The following is a 17795-nucleotide window of genomic DNA, read 5'->3' on the forward strand; positions in this document are numbered from 1 at the left end:
TCACCCAGTGGGAGAGCCTATTGCACAGTGGGAGAGCCTGTCACCCAGTAGGAGAGCCTGTTGCACAGTGGCAGAGCCTGTCATCCAGTGGGAGACCCTGTCACTCAGTGTAAGTACCTGTCACCCAGTGGGAGAGCCTGTCGCCCAGTGGGAGAGCCTGTCATACTGTGGGGGAGCCTGTCACCCAATGGATAAGCCTGTCATACTGTGGGGGAACTAGTTACGCTGTGGGAGAGCCTGTCACCAAGTCGGAGACCTGAAACACAGTGGGAGAGCCTTTCACGCTGTGGGAGAGCATCGCACTCTGCAATACAGCCTGTCAGTCTGTGGGAGATCCTGCATCCCGTAGGATTGCCCATCACCCTGTGGGAGAGCCTGTCACCCCGTGGGAGAGCCTATTGCACAGTGGGAAAACCTGTCATTCTGTAGGAGAGCCTATTGCACAGTGGGAGAGCCTGTCACCCAGTGGGAGAGCCTGTTGCACAGTGGGAGTGCCTGTCACCCAGTGGGAGAGCCTGTTGCACAGTGGGAGAGCCTGTCACCCAATGGGAGAGCCTGTTGCACTGTGGGAAAGCCTGTCACCCAGTGGGAGAGCCTGTTGCAAAGTGGGAGAACCTGTCACCCAGTGGGAGAGCCTGTTGCACAGTGGCAGAGCCTGTCATCCAGTGGGAGACCCTGTCACTCAGTGTAAGTACCTGTCACCCAGTGGGAGAGCCTGTCGCCCAGTGGGAGAGCCTGTCATACTGTGGGGGAGCCTGTCACCCAATGGATAAGCCTGTCATACTGTGGGGGAACTAGTTACGCTGTGGGAGAGCCTGTCACCAAGTCGGAGACCTGAAACACAGTGGGAGAGCCTTTCACGCTGTGGGAGAGCATCGCACTCTGCAATACAGCCTGTCAGTCTGTGGGAGATCCTGCATCCCGTAGGATTGCCCATCACCCTGTGGGAGAGCCTGTCACCCCGTGGGAGAGCCTATTGCACAGTGGGAAAACCTGTCATTCTGTAGGAGAGCCTATTGCACAGTGGGAGAGCCTGTCACCCAGTGGGAGAGCCTGTTGCACAGTGGGAGTGCCTGTCACCCAGTGGGAGAGCCTGTTGCACAGTGGGAGAGCCTGTCACCCAATGGGAGAGCCTGTTGCACTGTGGGAAAGCCTGTCACCCAGTGGGAGAGCCTGTTGCAAAGTGGGAGAACCTGTCACCCAGTGGGAGAGCCTGTTGCACAGTGGGAGAGCATGTCCCCCTGTGGGAGAGCCTGTTGCACTGTGGGAAAGCCTGTCACCCTGTGGGAGAGCCTGTTGCAAAGTGGGAGAGCATGTCACCCCGTACGAGAGCCTGTTGCACATTGGGAGAGCCTGTCACCCAGTGGGAGAGCCTATTGCACAGTGGGAGAACCTGTCATTCTGTAGGAGAGCCTGTTTCACGGTGGGAAAGCCTGTCACCCCAAGAGAGAGCCTGTCACCCAATAGGAGAGCCTGTGGCACTGTGGGAGAGCCTATCACCGAGTGGGAGAGTCTCACCCCATAGGAGAGCCTGTTGCACAGTGGGAAAGCTTGTTGCACAGTGGGAGAGCCTGTTGCACAGTAGGAAAGCCTGTTGCACAGTGGGAGAGCCTGTTGCACAGTGGGAAAGCTTGTTGCACAGTGGGAGAGCCTGTTGCACAGTGGGAATGCCTGTTGCACAGTGGGAGAACCTGTTGCACAGTGGCAAGGCCTGTCACCCCGTGGGAGAGGCTGTTGCACAGTGGGAAAGCCTGTCACCCCATGGGAGTGCCTGTCACCCAATAGCAGAGCCTGTGATGCTGTGGGAGAACTGGTCACTCTGTGAGAGAGCTTATCACCCCAAGAGAGCCTGTTGCACAGTGGGAGAGCCTATTGCACAGTGGGAAAACCTGTCATTCTGTAGGAGAGCCTACTGCACAGTGGAAGAGCCTGTCACCCTGTGGGAGATCCTGTTGCACAGTGGGAGAGCCTGTCACTCCATGGGAGAGCCTGTTGCACAGTTGTAGAGCCTGGTGCACAGTTGCACAGCCTGTTGCAAAGTGGGAGAGCTGGTCACCCAGTCGGAGTGCCTGTTGCACAGTGGGATAACCTGTCATTCTGTAGGATAGCCTGTTGCACAGTGGGAGAGCCTGTTGCATAGTCGGAAAGCCTGTTGCACAGTGGGAGAGCCTGTTGCACAGTGGGAAAGACTGTCACCCCATGGAAGAGCCTGTCCCCCAATAGGAGAGCCTGTGACGCTGTGGTAGAACTGGTCACTCTGTGGGGGAGCCTGTCACCCCAGGAGAGCCTGTTGCACAGTGGAGAAACTTTCATTGTATAGGAGAGCTTGTTGCACAGTGGGAAAGCCTGTCACCCCAAGGGAGAGCCTGTCACCCAGTAGGAGAGCCTGTGACGCTGTGGGAGAGCCTATCACTGAGTGGGTGAGTCTGTCACCCCGTAGGAGAGCCTGTTGCACAGTGGGAAAGCTTGTTGCATAGTGGGAGAGCCTGTTGCACAGTGGGAAAGTTGTTGCACATTGGGAGAGCCTGTTGCACAATGGGAAAGCTTGTTGCACAGTGGGAGAGCCTGTTGCACAGTGGGAAAGCCTGTCACCCCATGGGAGTGCCTGTCCCCCAATAGGAGAGCCTGTGACGCTGTGGGAGAACTGGTCACTCTGTGGGAGAGCCTGTCAACCCAAGGGAGCCTGTTGCACCGTGGGAGAGCCTGTCACCCAGTGGGAGAGCCTATTGCACAGTGGGAGAGCCTGTCACTCTTTTGGAGAGCCTGTTGCACAGTGGGAAAGCCTGTCACTCCATGGGAGAGCCTATTGCTCATTGGGAGAGCCTGCTGCACAGTGAGAAAGCCTGTTGCGAAGTGGGAGAGCCTGTCACCCTGTGGGAGAGCCTGTCACCCAGTGGGAGAGCCTGTTGCACAGTGGAAAAACCTGTAAAACCAGTGGGAGAGTCTGTTGCACAGTGGGAGAGCCTGTCACCCTGTGGGAGAGACTGTTGCACTGTGGGAGAGCCTGTCACCCATTGAGAGAGCCTGTTGCACAGTGGGGGAGCCTGTTACCCAGTGGGAGAGCCTGTTGCACAGTGGGAGAGCCTGTCGCCCAGTGGGAGATCCTATTGCTCAGTGGGAGAACCTGTCATTCTGTAGGAGAGCCTGTTTCACAGTGGTAAAGCCTGTCACCCCTAGAGAGAGCCTGTCACCCAATAGGAGAGCCTGTGACACTATGGGAGAGCCTATCATCGGGTGGGAGAGTCTGTCACCCCATAGGAGAGCCTGTTGCACAGTGGGAAAGCTTGTTGCACAGTGGGAGAGCCTGTTGCACAGTAGGAAAGCCTGTTGCACAGTAGGAGAGCCTGTTGCACAGTGGGAAAGCTTGTTGCACAGTGGGAGAGCCTGTTACACAGTGGGAAAGCCTGTTGCATAGTGGGAGAACCTGTTGCACAGTGGGAAAGCCTGTCACCCCATGGGAGAGCCTGTCACCCAATAGCCGAGCCTGTGATGCTGTGGGAGAACTGGTCACTCTGTGGGAGAGCCTTTCACCCCAAGAGAGCCTGTTGCACAGTGGGAGAGCATGTCACCCAGTGGGAGAGCCTATTGCACAGTGGGAAAACCTGTCATTCTGTAGGAGAGCCTACTGCACAGTGGGAGAGCCTGTCACCCTATGAGAGATCCTGTTGCACAGTGGGAGAGCCTGTCACCCATTGGGAGAGCCTGTTGCACAGTGGGAGAGCCTGTTGCAAAGTGGGAGACCCTGTCACCCTGTGGGAGAACCTGTTGCACAGTGGGAGAGCCTGTCACCCAGTGGGAGAGCCTGTTGCAAGTGGGAGAGCTGGTTACCCAGTCGGAGTGCCTGTTGCACAGTGGGATAACCTGTTATTCTGTAGGATAGCCTGTTGCACAGGGGGAGAGCCTGTTGCACAGTGGGAAAGACTGTCACCCCATGGAAGAGCCTGTCCCCCAATTGGAGAGCCTGTGACGCTTTGGGAGAACTGGTCACTCTGTGGGAGAGTCTGTCACCCCGTTGGAGAGCCTGTTGCACAGTGGGAAATTTTGTTGCACTGTGGGAGAGCCTGTTGCACAATGGGAAAGCTTGTTGCACAGTGGGAGAGCCTGTTGCACAGTGGCAAAGCCTGTCACCCCGTGGGAGAGGCTGTTGCACAGTGGGAAAGCCTGTCACCCAGTGGGAGAGCCTGTTGCACAGTGGGAGAGCCTGTTGCACAATGGGAGAGCCTGTTGCCCAGTTGGAGAGCCTGTGATGCTTTCGGGGAGCCTGTCACTCTGTGGGAGAGCCTGTCACCCCCTAGGAGAGCTTGTCGCACAGTGAGAGAGCCTGTCACCCAGTGGGAGAGCCTAATGCACAGTGGGAGAGCCTGTCACCCAGTAGGAGAGCCTGCTGCACAGTGGGAGAGCCTGTCATCCAGTGGGAGACCCTGTCACTCAGTGTAAGTACCTGTCACCCAATGGGAGAGCCTGTTGCACAGTGGCAAAGCCTGTCACCCCGTGGGAGAGGCTGTTGCACAGTGGGAAAGCCTGTCACCCAGTGGGAGAGCCTGTTGCACAGTGGGAGAGCCTGTTGCACTGTGGGAGAGCCTTTTGCACAGTTGGAGACCCTGTGATGCTGTCGGGGATCCTGTCACTCTGTGGGAGAGCCTGTCACCCCGTAGGAGAGCTTGTCGCACAGTGAGAGAGCCTGTCACCCAGTGGGAGAGCCTAATGCACAGTGGGAGAGCCTGTCATCCAGTAGGAGAGCCTGTTGCACAGTGGGAGAGCCTGTCATCCAGTGGGAGACCCTGTCACTCAGTGTAAGTACCTGTCACCCAGTGGGAGAGCCTGTCGCCCAGTGGGAGAGCCTGTCATACTGTGGGGGAGCCTGTCACCCAATGGATAAGCCTGTCATACTGTGGGGGAGCTAGTTATGCTGTGGGAGAGCCTGTCACCCAGTCGGAGACCTGATACACAGTGGGAGAGCCTTTCACGCTGTGGGAGAGCATCTCACTCTGCGGTAAAGCCTGTCAGTCTGTGGGAGAGCCTGCATCCCGTAGGATTGCCCATCACCCTGTGGGAGAGCCTGTCACCCAGTGGGAGAGCCTATTGCACAGTGGGAAAACCTGTCATTCTGTAGGAGAGCCTATCGCACAGTGGGAGAGCCTGTCACTCAGTGGGAGAGCCTGTTGCACAGTGGGAGTGCCTGTCACCCAGTGGGAGAGCCTGTTGCACAGTGGGAGAGCCTGTCACCCAGTGGGAGAGCCTGTTGCACTGTGGGAAAGCCTCTCTCCCAGTGGGAGAGCCTGTTGCAAAGTGAGAGAACCTGTCACCCAGTGGGAGAGACTGTTCACAGTGGGAGATCATGTCCCCCTGTGGGAGTGCCTGTTGCACTTTGGGAAAGCCTGTCACCCTGTGGGAGAGCCTGTTGCAAAGTGGGAGAGCATGTCACCCCGTAGGAGAGCCTGTTTCACAGTGGGAAAGCCTGTCACCCCAAGAGAGAGCCTGTCACCCAATAGGAGAGCCTGTGACACTGTGGGAGAGCCTATCACCGAGTGGGAGAGTCTGTCACCCCATAGGAGAGCCTGTTGCACAGTGGGAAAGCTTGTTGCACAGTGGGAGAGCCTGTTGCACAGTAGGAAAGCCTGTTGCACAGTGGGAGAGCCTGTTGCACAGTGGGAAAGCCTGTTGCACAGTGGGAGAACCTGTTGCACAGTGGCAAAGCCTGTCACCCCGTGGGAGAGGCTGTTGCACAGTGGGAAAGCCTGTCACCCCATGGGAGAGCCTGTCACCCAATAGCAGAGCCTGTGATGGTGTGGGAGAACTGGTCGCTCTTTGGGAGAGCCTAATCACCCCAAGAGAGCCTGTTGCACAGTGGGAGAGCCTGTCACCCAGTGGGAGAGCCTATTGCACAGTGGGAAAACCTGTCATTCTTTAGGAGAGCCTACTGCACAGTGGGAGAGCCTGTCTCCCTGTGGGAGATCCTGTTGCACAGTGGGAGAGCCTGTCACTCCATGGGAGAGCCTGTTGTACAGTGGGAGAGCCTGGTGCACAGTGGCAGAGCCTGTTGCAAAGTGGGAGAGCCTGTCACCCTGTGGGAGAAACTGTTGCACAGTGGGAGAGCCTGTCACCCAGTGGGAGAGCCTGTTGCACAGTGGAAAAACCTGTAACCCAGTGGGAGAGCCTGTTGCAAGTGGGAGAGCCGGTCACCCATTCGGAGTGCCTGTTGCACAGTGGGATAACCTGTCATTCTGTAGGATATCTTGTTGCACAGTGGGAGAGCCTGTTGCATATTCAGAAAGCCTGTTGCACAGTGGGAGAGCCTGTTGCACAGTGGAGAAACTTTCATTGTATAGGAGAACCTGTTGCACAGTGGGAAAGCCTGTTGCACAGTGGGAGAGCCTGTTGCACAGTGGGAAAGACTGTCACCCCAAGGGAGAGCCTGTCCCCCAATAGGAGAGCCTGTGACGCTGTGGGAGAACTGGTCACTCTGTGGGAGAGCCTGTCAACCCAAGAGAGCCTGTTGCACCATGGGAGAGCCTGTCACCCAGTGGGAGAGCCTGTTGCACAGTGGGAGAGCCTGTCACTCTGTGGGAGAGCCTATTGCACAGTGGGAGAGCCTGTCACCCTGTGGGAGAGCCTATCACCCAGTGGGAGAGCCTGTTGCACAGTGGAAAAACCTGTAACCCAGTGGAAGAGCCTGTTGCACAGTGGGAGAGCCTGTCACCCAGTGGGAGAGACTGTTGCACTTTGGGAGAGCCTGTCACCCAGTGAGAGAGCCTGTTGCACAGTGGGAGAGCCTGTCACCCAGTGGGAGAGCCTGTCACCCAGTGGGAGAGACTGTTGCACTGTGGGAGAACCTGTCACCCAGTGAGAGAGCCTGTTGCACAGTAGGAGAACCTTTCATTCTGTAGGATAGCCTGTTGCACAGTGGGAAAGCCTGTCGCCCAATAGGAGAGCCTGTGATGTTGTGGGAGAGTCTATCACTGAGCGGGAGAGTCTGTCACCCCGCAGGAGAGCCTGTGATGCTGTGGGAAAGCTTGTTGCACAGTGGGAGAGCTTGTTGCACAATGGGAAATCCTGTTACGCAGTGGGAGAGCCTGTCACCCAGTGGGAGAGCCTGTCACCCAGTGGGAGAGCCTATTGCACAGTGGGAGAGCCTGTCACTCCATGTGAGAGCCTGTTGCACAGTGGGAGAGCCTGTTGCACATTTGGAGAGCCTGTTACACAGTGGGAGAGCCTGTCACTCCATGGGAGAGCCTATTGCACAGTGGGAGAGCCTATTGCACAGTGGGAGATCCTGTCACTTCATGGGAGAGCCTGTTGCACAGTGGGAGAGCCTGTCACTCCATGGGAGAGCCTGTTGTACAGTGGGAGAGCCTGTCACTCCATGGGACAGCCCGTTGCACAGGGGGAGAGCCTGTTGCACAGTTGGAGACCCTGTGATGCTGTCGGGGATCCTGTCACTCTGTGGGAGAGCCTGTCACCCCGTAGGAGAGCTTGTCGCACAGTGAGAGAGCCTGTCACCCAGTGGGAGAGCCTAATGCACAGTGGGAGAGCCTGTCATCCAGTAGGAGAGCCTGTTGCACAGTGGGAGAGCCTGTCATCCAGTGGGAGACCCTGTCACTCAGTGTAAGTACCTGTCACCCAGTGGGAGAGCCTGTCGCCCAGTGGGAGAGCCTGTTGCACAGTGGGAGAGCCTGTTGCACAATGGGAGAGCCTGTTGCCCAGTTGGAGAGCCTGTGATGCTTTCGGGGAGCCTGTCACTCTGTGGGAGAGCCTGTCACCCCCTAGGAGAGCTTGTCGCACAGTGAGAGAGCCTGTCACCCAGTGGGAGAGCCTAATGCACAGTGGGAGAGCCTGTCACCCAGTAGGAGAGCCTGCTGCACAGTGGGAGAGCCTGTCATCCAGTGGGAGACCCTGTCACTCAGTGTAAGTACCTGTCACCCAATGGGAGAGCCTGTTGCACAGTGGCAAAGCCTGTCACCCCGTGGGAGAGGCTGTTGCACAGTGGGAAAGCCTGTCTCCCAGTGGGAGAGCCTGTTGCACAGTGGGAGAGCCTGTTGCACTGTGGGAGAGCCTTTTGCACAGTTGGAGACCCTGTGATGCTGTCGGGGATCCTGTCACTCTGTGGGAGAGCCTGTCACCCCGTAGGAGAGCTTGTCGCACAGTGAGAGAGCCTGTCACCCAGTGGGAGAGCCTAATGCACAGTGGGAGAGCCTGTCATCCAGTAGGAGAGCCTGTTGCACAGTGGGAGAGCCTGTCATCCAGTGGGAGACCCTGTCACTCAGTGTAAGTACCTGTCACCCAGTGGGAGAGCCTGTCGCCCAGTGGGAGAGCCTGTCATACTGTGGGGGAGCCTGTCACCCAATGGATAAGCCTGTCATACTGTGGGGGAGCTAGTTATGCTGTGGGAGAGCCTGTCACCCAGTCGGAGACCTGATACACAGTGGGAGAGCCTTTCACGCTGTGGGAGAGCATCTCACTCTGCGGTAAAGCCTGTCAGTCTGTGGGAGAGCCTGCATCCCGTAGGATTGCCCATCACCCTGTGGGAGAGCCTGTCACCCAGTGGGAGAGCCTATTGCACAGTGGGAAAACCTGTCATTCTGTAGGAGAGCCTATCGCACAGTGGGAGAGCCTGTCACTCAGTGGGAGAGCCTGTTGCACAGTGGGAGTGCCTGTCACCCAGTGGGAGAGCCTGTTGCACAGTGGGAGAGCCTGTCACCCAGTGGGAGAGCCTGTTGCACTGTGGGAAAGCCTCTCTCCCAGTGGGAGAGCCTGTTGCAAAGTGAGAGAACCTGTCACCCAGTGGGAGAGACTGTTCACAGTGGGAGATCATGTCCCCCTGTGGGAGTGCCTGTTGCACTTTGGGAAAGCCTGTCACCCTGTGGGAGAGCCTGTTGCAAAGTGGGAGAGCATGTCACCCCGTAGGAGAGCCTGTTTCACAGTGGGAAAGCCTGTCACCCCAAGAGAGAGCCTGTCACCCAATAGGAGAGCCTGTGACACTGTGGGAGAGCCTATCACCGAGTGGGAGAGTCTGTCACCCCATAGGAGAGCCTGTTGCACAGTGGGAAAGCTTGTTGCACAGTGGGAGAGCCTGTTGCACAGTAGGAAAGCCTGTTGCACAGTGGGAGAGCCTGTTGCACAGTGGGAAAGCCTGTTGCACAGTGGGAGAACCTGTTGCACAGTGGCAAAGCCTGTCACCCCGTGGGAGAGGCTGTTGCACAGTGGGAAAGCCTGTCACCCCATGGGAGAGCCTGTCACCCAATAGCAGAGCCTGTGATGGTGTGGGAGAACTGGTCGCTCTTTGGGAGAGCCTAATCACCCCAAGAGAGCCTGTTGCACAGTGGGAGAGCCTGTCACCCAGTGGGAGAGCCTATTGCACAGTGGGAAAACCTGTCATTCTTTAGGAGAGCCTACTGCACAGTGGGAGAGCCTGTCTCCCTGTGGGAGATCCTGTTGCACAGTGGGAGAGCCTGTCACTCCATGGGAGAGCCTGTTGTACAGTGGGAGAGCCTGGTGCACAGTGGCAGAGCCTGTTGCAAAGTGGGAGAGCCTGTCACCCTGTGGGAGAAACTGTTGCACAGTGGGAGAGCCTGTCACCCAGTGGGAGAGCCTGTTGCACAGTGGAAAAACCTGTAACCCAGTGGGAGAGCCTGTTGCAAGTGGGAGAGCCGGTCACCCATTCGGAGTGCCTGTTGCACAGTGGGATAACCTGTCATTCTGTAGGATATCTTGTTGCACAGTGGGAGAGCCTGTTGCATATTCAGAAAGCCTGTTGCACAGTGGGAGAGCCTGTTGCACAGTGGAGAAACTTTCATTGTATAGGAGAACCTGTTGCACAGTGGGAAAGCCTGTTGCACAGTGGGAGAGCCTGTTGCACAGTGGGAAAGACTGTCACCCCAAGGGAGAGCCTGTCCCCCAATAGGAGAGCCTGTGACGCTGTGGGAGAACTGGTCACTCTGTGGGAGAGCCTGTCAACCCAAGAGAGCCTGTTGCACCATGGGAGAGCCTGTCACCCAGTGGGAGAGCCTGTTGCACAGTGGGAGAGCCTGTCACTCTGTGGGAGAGCCTATTGCACAGTGGGAGAGCCTGTCACCCTGTGGGAGAGCCTATCACCCAGTGGGAGAGCCTGTTGCACAGTGGAAAAACCTGTAACCCAGTGGAAGAGCCTGTTGCACAGTGGGAGAGCCTGTCACCCAGTGGGAGAGACTGTTGCACTTTGGGAGAGCCTGTCACCCAGTGAGAGAGCCTGTTGCACAGTGGGAGAGCCTGTCACCCAGTGGGAGAGCCTGTCACCCAGTGGGAGAGACTGTTGCACTGTGGGAGAACCTGTCACCCAGTGAGAGAGCCTGTTGCACAGTAGGAGAACCTTTCATTCTGTAGGATAGCCTGTTGCACAGTGGGAAAGCCTGTCGCCCAATAGGAGAGCCTGTGATGTTGTGGGAGAGTCTATCACTGAGCGGGAGAGTCTGTCACCCCGCAGGAGAGCCTGTGATGCTGTGGGAAAGCTTGTTGCACAGTGGGAGAGCTTGTTGCACAATGGGAAATCCTGTTACGCAGTGGGAGAGCCTGTCACCCAGTGGGAGAGCCTGTCACCCAGTGGGAGAGCCTATTGCACAGTGGGAGAGCCTGTCACTCCATGTGAGAGCCTGTTGCACAGTGGGAGAGCCTGTTGCACATTTGGAGAGCCTGTTACACAGTGGGAGAGCCTGTCACTCCATGGGAGAGCCTATTGCACAGTGGGAGAGCCTATTGCACAGTGGGAGATCCTGTCACTTCATGGGAGAGCCTGTTGCACAGTGGGAGAGCCTGTCACTCCATGGGAGAGCCTGTTGTACAGTGGGAGAGCCTGTCACTCCATGGGACAGCCCGTTGCACAGGGGGAGAGCCTGTTGCACAGTTGGAGACCCTGTGATGCTGTCGGGGATCCTGTCACTCTGTGGGAGAGCCTGTCACCCCGTAGGAGAGCTTGTCGCACAGTGAGAGAGCCTGTCACCCAGTGGGAGAGCCTAATGCACAGTGGGAGAGCCTGTCATCCAGTAGGAGAGCCTGTTGCACAGTGGGAGAGCCTGTCATCCAGTGGGAGACCCTGTCACTCAGTGTAAGTACCTGTCACCCAGTGGGAGAGCCTGTCGCCCAGTGGGAGAGCCTGTCATACTGTGGGGGAGCCTGTCACCCAATGGATAAGCCTGTCATACTGTGGGGGAGCTAGTTATGCTGTGGGAGAGCCTGTCACCCAGTCGGAGACCTGATACACAGTGGGAGAGCCTTTCACGCTGTGGGAGAGCATCTCACTCTGCGGTAAAGCCTGTCAGTCTGTGGGAGAGCCTGCATCCCGTAGGATTGCCCATCACCCTGTGGGAGAGCCTGTCACCCAGTGGGAGAGCCTATTGCACAGTGGGAAAACCTGTCATTCTGTAGGAGAGCCTATCGCACAGTGGGAGAGCCTGTCACTCAGTGGGAGAGCCTGTTGCACAGTGGGAGTGCCTGTCACCCAGTGGGAGAGCCTGTTGCACAGTGGGAGAGCCTGTCACCCAGTGGGAGAGCCTGTCACCCAGTGGGGGAGCCTGTCACCCCATGGGTGAGTCTGCTACCCAGTGGGAGAGCCTGTCATGTTGTGGGAGAGCCTGTAGCAGTGGGAGAGCCTGTAGCACAGTGGGAGAGCCTGTTGCACAGTGGGAGAGCCTGTAGCACAGTGGGAGAGCCTGTAGCACAGTGGGAGAGCCTGTTGCACAGTGGGAGAGCCTGTCACCCAGAGGGAGAGCTGTTGCACAGTGGGACAGCCTGTCACTCCATGGGAGAGCCTGTTGTACAGTGGGAGAGCCTGTCACTCCATGGGAGAGCCTGTTGCACAGTGGGTGAGCCTGTCACCCAGTGGGGGAGCCTGTCACCCCATGGGTGAGTCTATTACCCAGTGGGAGAGCCTGTCATGTTGTGGGAGAGCCTGTAGCACAGTGGGAGAGCCTGTAGCACAGTGGGAGAGCCTGTTGCACAGTGGGAGAGCCTGTCACCCAGTGGGGGAGCCTGTCACCCCATGGGTGAGTCTGCTACCCAGTGGGAGAGCCTGTCATGTTGTGGGAGAGCCTGTAGCAGTGGGAGAGCCTGTAGCACAGTGGGAGAGCCTGTTGCACAGTGGGAGAGCCTGTTGCACAGTTGGAGAGCCTGTTGCACAGTGGGAGAGCCTGTCACCCAGTGGGAGAGCTGTTGCACAGTGGGACAGCCTGTCACTCCATGGGAGAGCCTGTTGTACAGTGGAAGAGCCTGTCACTCCATGGGAGAGCCTGTTGCACAGTGGGTGAGCCTGTCACCCAGTGGGGGAGCCTGTCACCCCATGGGTGAGTCTATTACCCAGTGGGAGAGCCTATCATGTTGTGGGAGAGCCTGTAGCACAGTGGGAGAGCCTGTTGCACAGTGGGAGAGCCTGTCACCCAGTGGGAGAGCTGTTGCACAGTGGGAGAGCCTGTCTCCCAGTGGGAGAGCTGTTGCACAGTGGGAGAGCCTGTCACCCAGTGGGAGAGCCGTTGCACAGTGGGAGAGCTTGTCACCCAGTGGGAGAGCCTGTCACCCAGTGAGAAAGCCTGTTGCACAGTGGAAGAGCCTGTCACCCCGTGGGAAAGCCTGTTGCACAGTGGGAGAGCCTGTCACCCAGTGGGAAAGCCTGTTGCACAGTGGGAGAGCCTGTTGCACAGTGGGAGAGCCTGTCACCTAGTGGGAGAGCCGGCCTTACATCATGGGGGGTTTATCTCACCCTATGGGTGAGGCTGTTGAATATTGACCCTTGTTATTGTGTTTTTCAGTGCAAGTTTGAGGCGATGATTGCTGAGATTGATTTTGTCAAAAATGAAGCGATTTACACACTGAACAACATCAGGAGCTGGATGGAACCTGAGATAGTGGAGAAAACATATGTAAGTATCCAAAACGACTTCCCTTCTTTCTATCTGTCTCTCTCCCTCTGTTTCTCACTATCCTTCCCTCCACCAGTTTCTCAGTCATCCTCTCTCTCTCTCTCTCTCCACCTGTCTCTAACTCTCCCTTTGTCATCCTCCTTCTCCCCAGCTCTTATGTCTCCCTCACTCCATCCTTCCCTGTTTCTCTCCATACCTCCATCTGTCTTTATCTTGCTTTCTCTCTCTCTCTCTCTCCCCATCTTACTCTGTGTTTCTCTGTGTATCTTTCTCTCCATCTCTGCCTCTCTCTCTCTCTCTCTCTCACTTTCTCTCTCTCTCTCTGCTTATCTCTCTATATTCCTCTTTCTCAGTCTCTCCCTCTGACTCTGTGTTTCTGTGTATGACCTTATTTCCATCTCTGCCTCTCACCCTCTCTCTTTCTGTTTCTCCTTCTCTCTGTCTGTCTCTGTCTCTCCATCTCTGCCTCTCACTGTCTCTTTCTATCTTTCTCTCTCTGTCTCTCCCTCTGACTGACTTTCTGTGTATGACTTTCTCTCCATCTCTGCCTCTCACTGCCCCTCTCTCCGTGTCTCCATCTCTGCCTCTCACTGTCTCTCTCTGTTTCTCCTCTCTGTCTTTCTCTGTCTCTCCATCTCTGCCTCTCTCTGTCTCTCTTTCTTTTTCTCTCTCTCTGTCTCTCCTTCTGACTCTGTTTCTGTGTATGACTTTGCATCTCTGCCTCTCACTGTCACTCTCTGTCTCTCTGTCTCTCTCTCTGTCTCTCCATCTCTGCCTCTCTCTCTCTCTCTCTTTCTCTCTCTGCTTCTCTGTCTCATTGTCCCTATCTTTCTCACTCTGTCTCTCTCCACCACTCTTTCTCTCCCTCTCTTGCCCACATCTCTCTCTCTCTCTCTCTCAATGTCATTCACACCTCCCTTTCCTGGGAAGTTCATTCAGCAAGATCTCAGTCACCCCAGTTTAATGGTGAAACTGTAACTGAGAAGGAAAGATATTAATTCAGGATAAAATGTCTCTCCGGCTGTATCCCAGATAACCAGGATGGACCAGTGTTTTATCCAGAAGGAGCCGTTCGGACTGGTGCTGATCATTGCTGCCTGGAGTCACCCTATCCAACTTCTGCTGATGCCTCTGATTGGAGCTATTGCAGCAGGTCAGTAACAGGGCACATCCTGAGCCCAACGCGGAGCAGCAAGATCCCATGCTCCATCCACATGCAGAGACCCGCACAGGCACAGCAAGATCCCAGGCCCCAGCCCGCCCTGAGCAAAACACACACATGCACAGCAAGATCCCAGGCTCCATCTATACCCTCAGCACAAAACGGTCCAGCAAGATCCTGCGCTCCATCCACACACTGAGCCCCTGCACAGACACAGCAAGATCCCGCGCTCCATCCACATACTGAGACCCACAAATGTGCACAGCATGAGCCCAGGCTCCAGCCCATCCTGAGCAAAACACACGCACAGCAAGATCCCAGGCTCTATCTGCACCCTGAGCCTCCGACATGCACAGCAAGATCCCAGGCCTGATCCATCTGAGCCCCACGTATGCATAGAAAGATCCCAGGCTCCATCTACACCCTGAGCCTCACATGTGCACAGCAAGATCCCAGACTCCATCTAAATCCTGAACGTCGCAGGCACACAGCAAGATCCCAGGCTCGATCCCATCCTGAGCCTCGCTCTTGCACGGCAGGATTCCAGGCTCTATCCCCATGCTGAACCTCATCAGTGCAGAGCAAGATCCCAGGCTCCAGCCCATCCTGAGCCTCTCATTTGCACAGCAAGATCCCAAGTATCCAGCCCTATGCTGATTCCCCACACAAAAAGCAAGGTCCCACTTCTGATCACATCCTGAGCCCAGCACGGGGCAGGAAGATCCCGGCCTCTACATCCCCATTCTGAGCCCAGCACAGAGCAGGAAATCCGAGTCTCCATCCTCATTCTCAGCACCAAACATACACAGCAAGATCCCAGTCTCCAACCTGACTCCCAGCACCAAACATACACAGCAAGATCCCAGTCTCCATCCTCATTCTCAGCACCAAACATACACAGCAAGATCCCAGTCTCCAACCTGACTCCCAGCACCAAACATACACAGCAAGATCCCAGTCTCCAACCTGACTCCCAGCACCAAACATACACAGCAAGATCCCAGTCTCCAACCTGACTCCCAGCACCAAACATACACAGCAAGATCCCAGTCTCCAACCTGACTCCCAGCACCAAACATACACAGCAAGATCCCTGTCTCCAACCTGACTCCCAGCACCAAACATACACAGCAAGATCCCAGTCTCCATCCTCATTCTCAGCACCAAACATACACAGCAAGATCCCAGTCTCCAACCTGACTCCCAGCACCAAACATACACAGCAAGATCCCAGTCTCCAACCTGACTCCCAGCACCAAACATACACAGCAAGATCCCAGTCTCCATCCTCATTCTCAGCACCAAACATACACAGCAAGATCCCAGTCTCCAACCTGACTCCCAGCACCAAACATACACAGCAAGATCCCAGTCTCCAACCTGACTCTCAGCACCAAACATACACAGCAAGATCCCAGTCTCCATCCTCATTCTCAGCACCAAACATACACAGCAAGATCCCAGTCTCCAACCTGACTCCCAGCACCAAACATACACAGCAAGATCCCAGTCTCCAACCTGATTCCCAGCACCAAACATACACAGCAAGATCCCAGTCTCCAATCTGATTCTCAGCACCAAACATACACAGCAAGATCCCAGTCTCCAACCTGACTCCCAGCACCAAACATACACAGAAAGATCCCTGTCTCCAACCTGACTCCCAGCACCAAACATACACAGCAAGATCCCTGTCTCCAACCTGACTCCCAGCACCAAACATACACAGCAAGATCCCTGTCTCCAACCTGACTCCCAGCACCAAACATACACAGCAAGATCCCTGTCTCCAACCTGACTCCCAGCACCAAACATACACAGCAAGATCCCAGTCTCCAACCTGACTCCCAGCACCAAACATACACAGCAAGATCCCAGTCTCCAACCTGATTCCCAGCACCAAACATACACAGCAAGATCCCAGTCTCCAACCTGACTCCCAGCACCAAACATACACAGCAAGATCCCAGTCTCCAATCTGACTCTCAGCACCAAACATACACAGCAAGATTCCAGTCTCCAACCTGACTCCCAGCACCAAACATACACAGCAAGATCCCTGTCTCCAATCTGACTCCCAGCACCAAACATACACAGCAAGATCCCAGTCTCCAACCTGATTCCCAGCACCAAACATACACAGCAAGATCCCAGTCTCCAACCTGACTCCCAGCACCAAACATACACAGCAAGATCCCTGTCTCCAACCTGACTCCCAGCACCAAACATACACAGCAAGATCCCAGTCTCCAATCTGACTCTCAGCACCAAACATACACAGCAAGATCCCTGTCTCCAATCTGACTCTCAGCACCAAACATACACAGCAAGATCCCTGTCTCCAACCTGACTCCCAGCACCAAACATACACAGCAAGATCCCAGTCTCCAACCTGACTCCCAGCACCAAACATACACAGCAAGATCCCTGTCTCCAACCTGATTCCCAGCACCAAACATACACAGCAAGATCCCAGTCTCCAATTTGATTCTCAGCACCAAACATACACAGCAAGATCCCAGTCTCCAACCTGACTCCCAGCACCAAACATACACAGCAAGATCCCAGTCTCCAACCTGACTCCCAGCACCAAACATACACAGCAAGATCCCTGTCTCCAACCTGACTCCCAGCACCAAACATACACAGAAAGATCCCTGTCTCCAACCTGACTCCCAGCACCAAACATACACAGCAAGATCCCTGTCTCCAACCTGACTCCCAGCACCAAACATACACAGCAAGATCCCAGTCTCCAACCTGACTCCCAGCACCAAACATACACAGCAAGATCCCAGTCTCCAACCTGATTCCCAGCACCAAACATACACAGCAAGATCCCAGTCTCCAACCTGACTCCCAGCACCAAACATACACAGCAAGATCCCTGTCTCCAACCTGACTCCCAGCACCAAACATACACAGCAAGATCCCAGTCTCCAATCTGACTCTCAGCACCAAACATACACAGCAAGATCCCAGTCTCCAATCTGACTCTCAGCACCAAACATACACAGCAAGATCCCAGTCTCCAACCTGATTCCCAGCACCAAACATACACAGCAAGATCCCAGTCTCCAACCTGACTCCCAGCACCAAACATACACAGCAAGATCCCTGTCTCCAACCTGACTCCCAGCACCAAACATACACAGCAAGATCCCAGTCTCCAATCTGACTCTCAGCACCAAACATACACAGCAAGATCCCAGTCTCCAATCTGACTCTCAGCACCAAACATACACAGCAAGATCCCTGTCTCCAATCTGACTCTCAGCACCAAACATACACAGCAAGATCCCTGTCTCCAACCTGACTCCCAGCACCAAACATACACAGCAAGATCCCAGTCTCCAACCTGACTCCCAGCACCAAACATACACAGCAAGATCCCTGTCTCCAACCTGATTCCCAGCACCAAACATACACAGCAAGATCCCAGTCTCCAATCTGATTCTCAGCACCAAACATACACAGCAAGATCCCAGTCTCCAACCTGACTCCCAGCACCAAACATACACAGCAAGATCCCAGTCTCCAACCTGACTCCCAGCACCAAACATACACAGCAAAATCCCTGTCTCCAACCTGACTCCCAGCAACAAACATACACAGAAAGATCCCAGAATCCAACCTGACTCCCAGCACCAAACATACACAGCAAGATCCCAGTCTTCAATCTGATTCTCAGCACCAAACATACACAGCAAGATCCCTGTCTCCATCTCAATTCTCAGCACCTTCCTCTG

The 17795-nt window shown here is 55.5% G+C and overlaps 1 protein-coding gene across 1 annotated transcript in view; it reads left to right on the forward strand.

The window, feature by feature from the left end:
* aldh3b1 (aldehyde dehydrogenase 3 family, member B1) overlaps nucleotides 1-17795 on the forward strand; it is a 309412-nt gene that overhangs the window by 16163 nt on the left and 275454 nt on the right. Inside the window, exons 2-3 of the mRNA XM_041174008.1 lie at nucleotides 12774-12884; nucleotides 13917-14037. Of these exons, the coding sequence (XP_041029942.1) occupies nucleotides 12774-12884; nucleotides 13917-14037 (232 nt within the window). The remainder of the gene's footprint in view (nucleotides 1-12773; nucleotides 12885-13916; nucleotides 14038-17795) is intronic.

This window comes from Carcharodon carcharias, chromosome 24 (genome assembly GCF_017639515.1).
Source record: "Carcharodon carcharias isolate sCarCar2 chromosome 24, sCarCar2.pri, whole genome shotgun sequence".
In the NCBI taxonomy this organism is placed as follows: Eukaryota; Metazoa; Chordata; class Chondrichthyes; order Lamniformes; family Lamnidae; genus Carcharodon; species Carcharodon carcharias.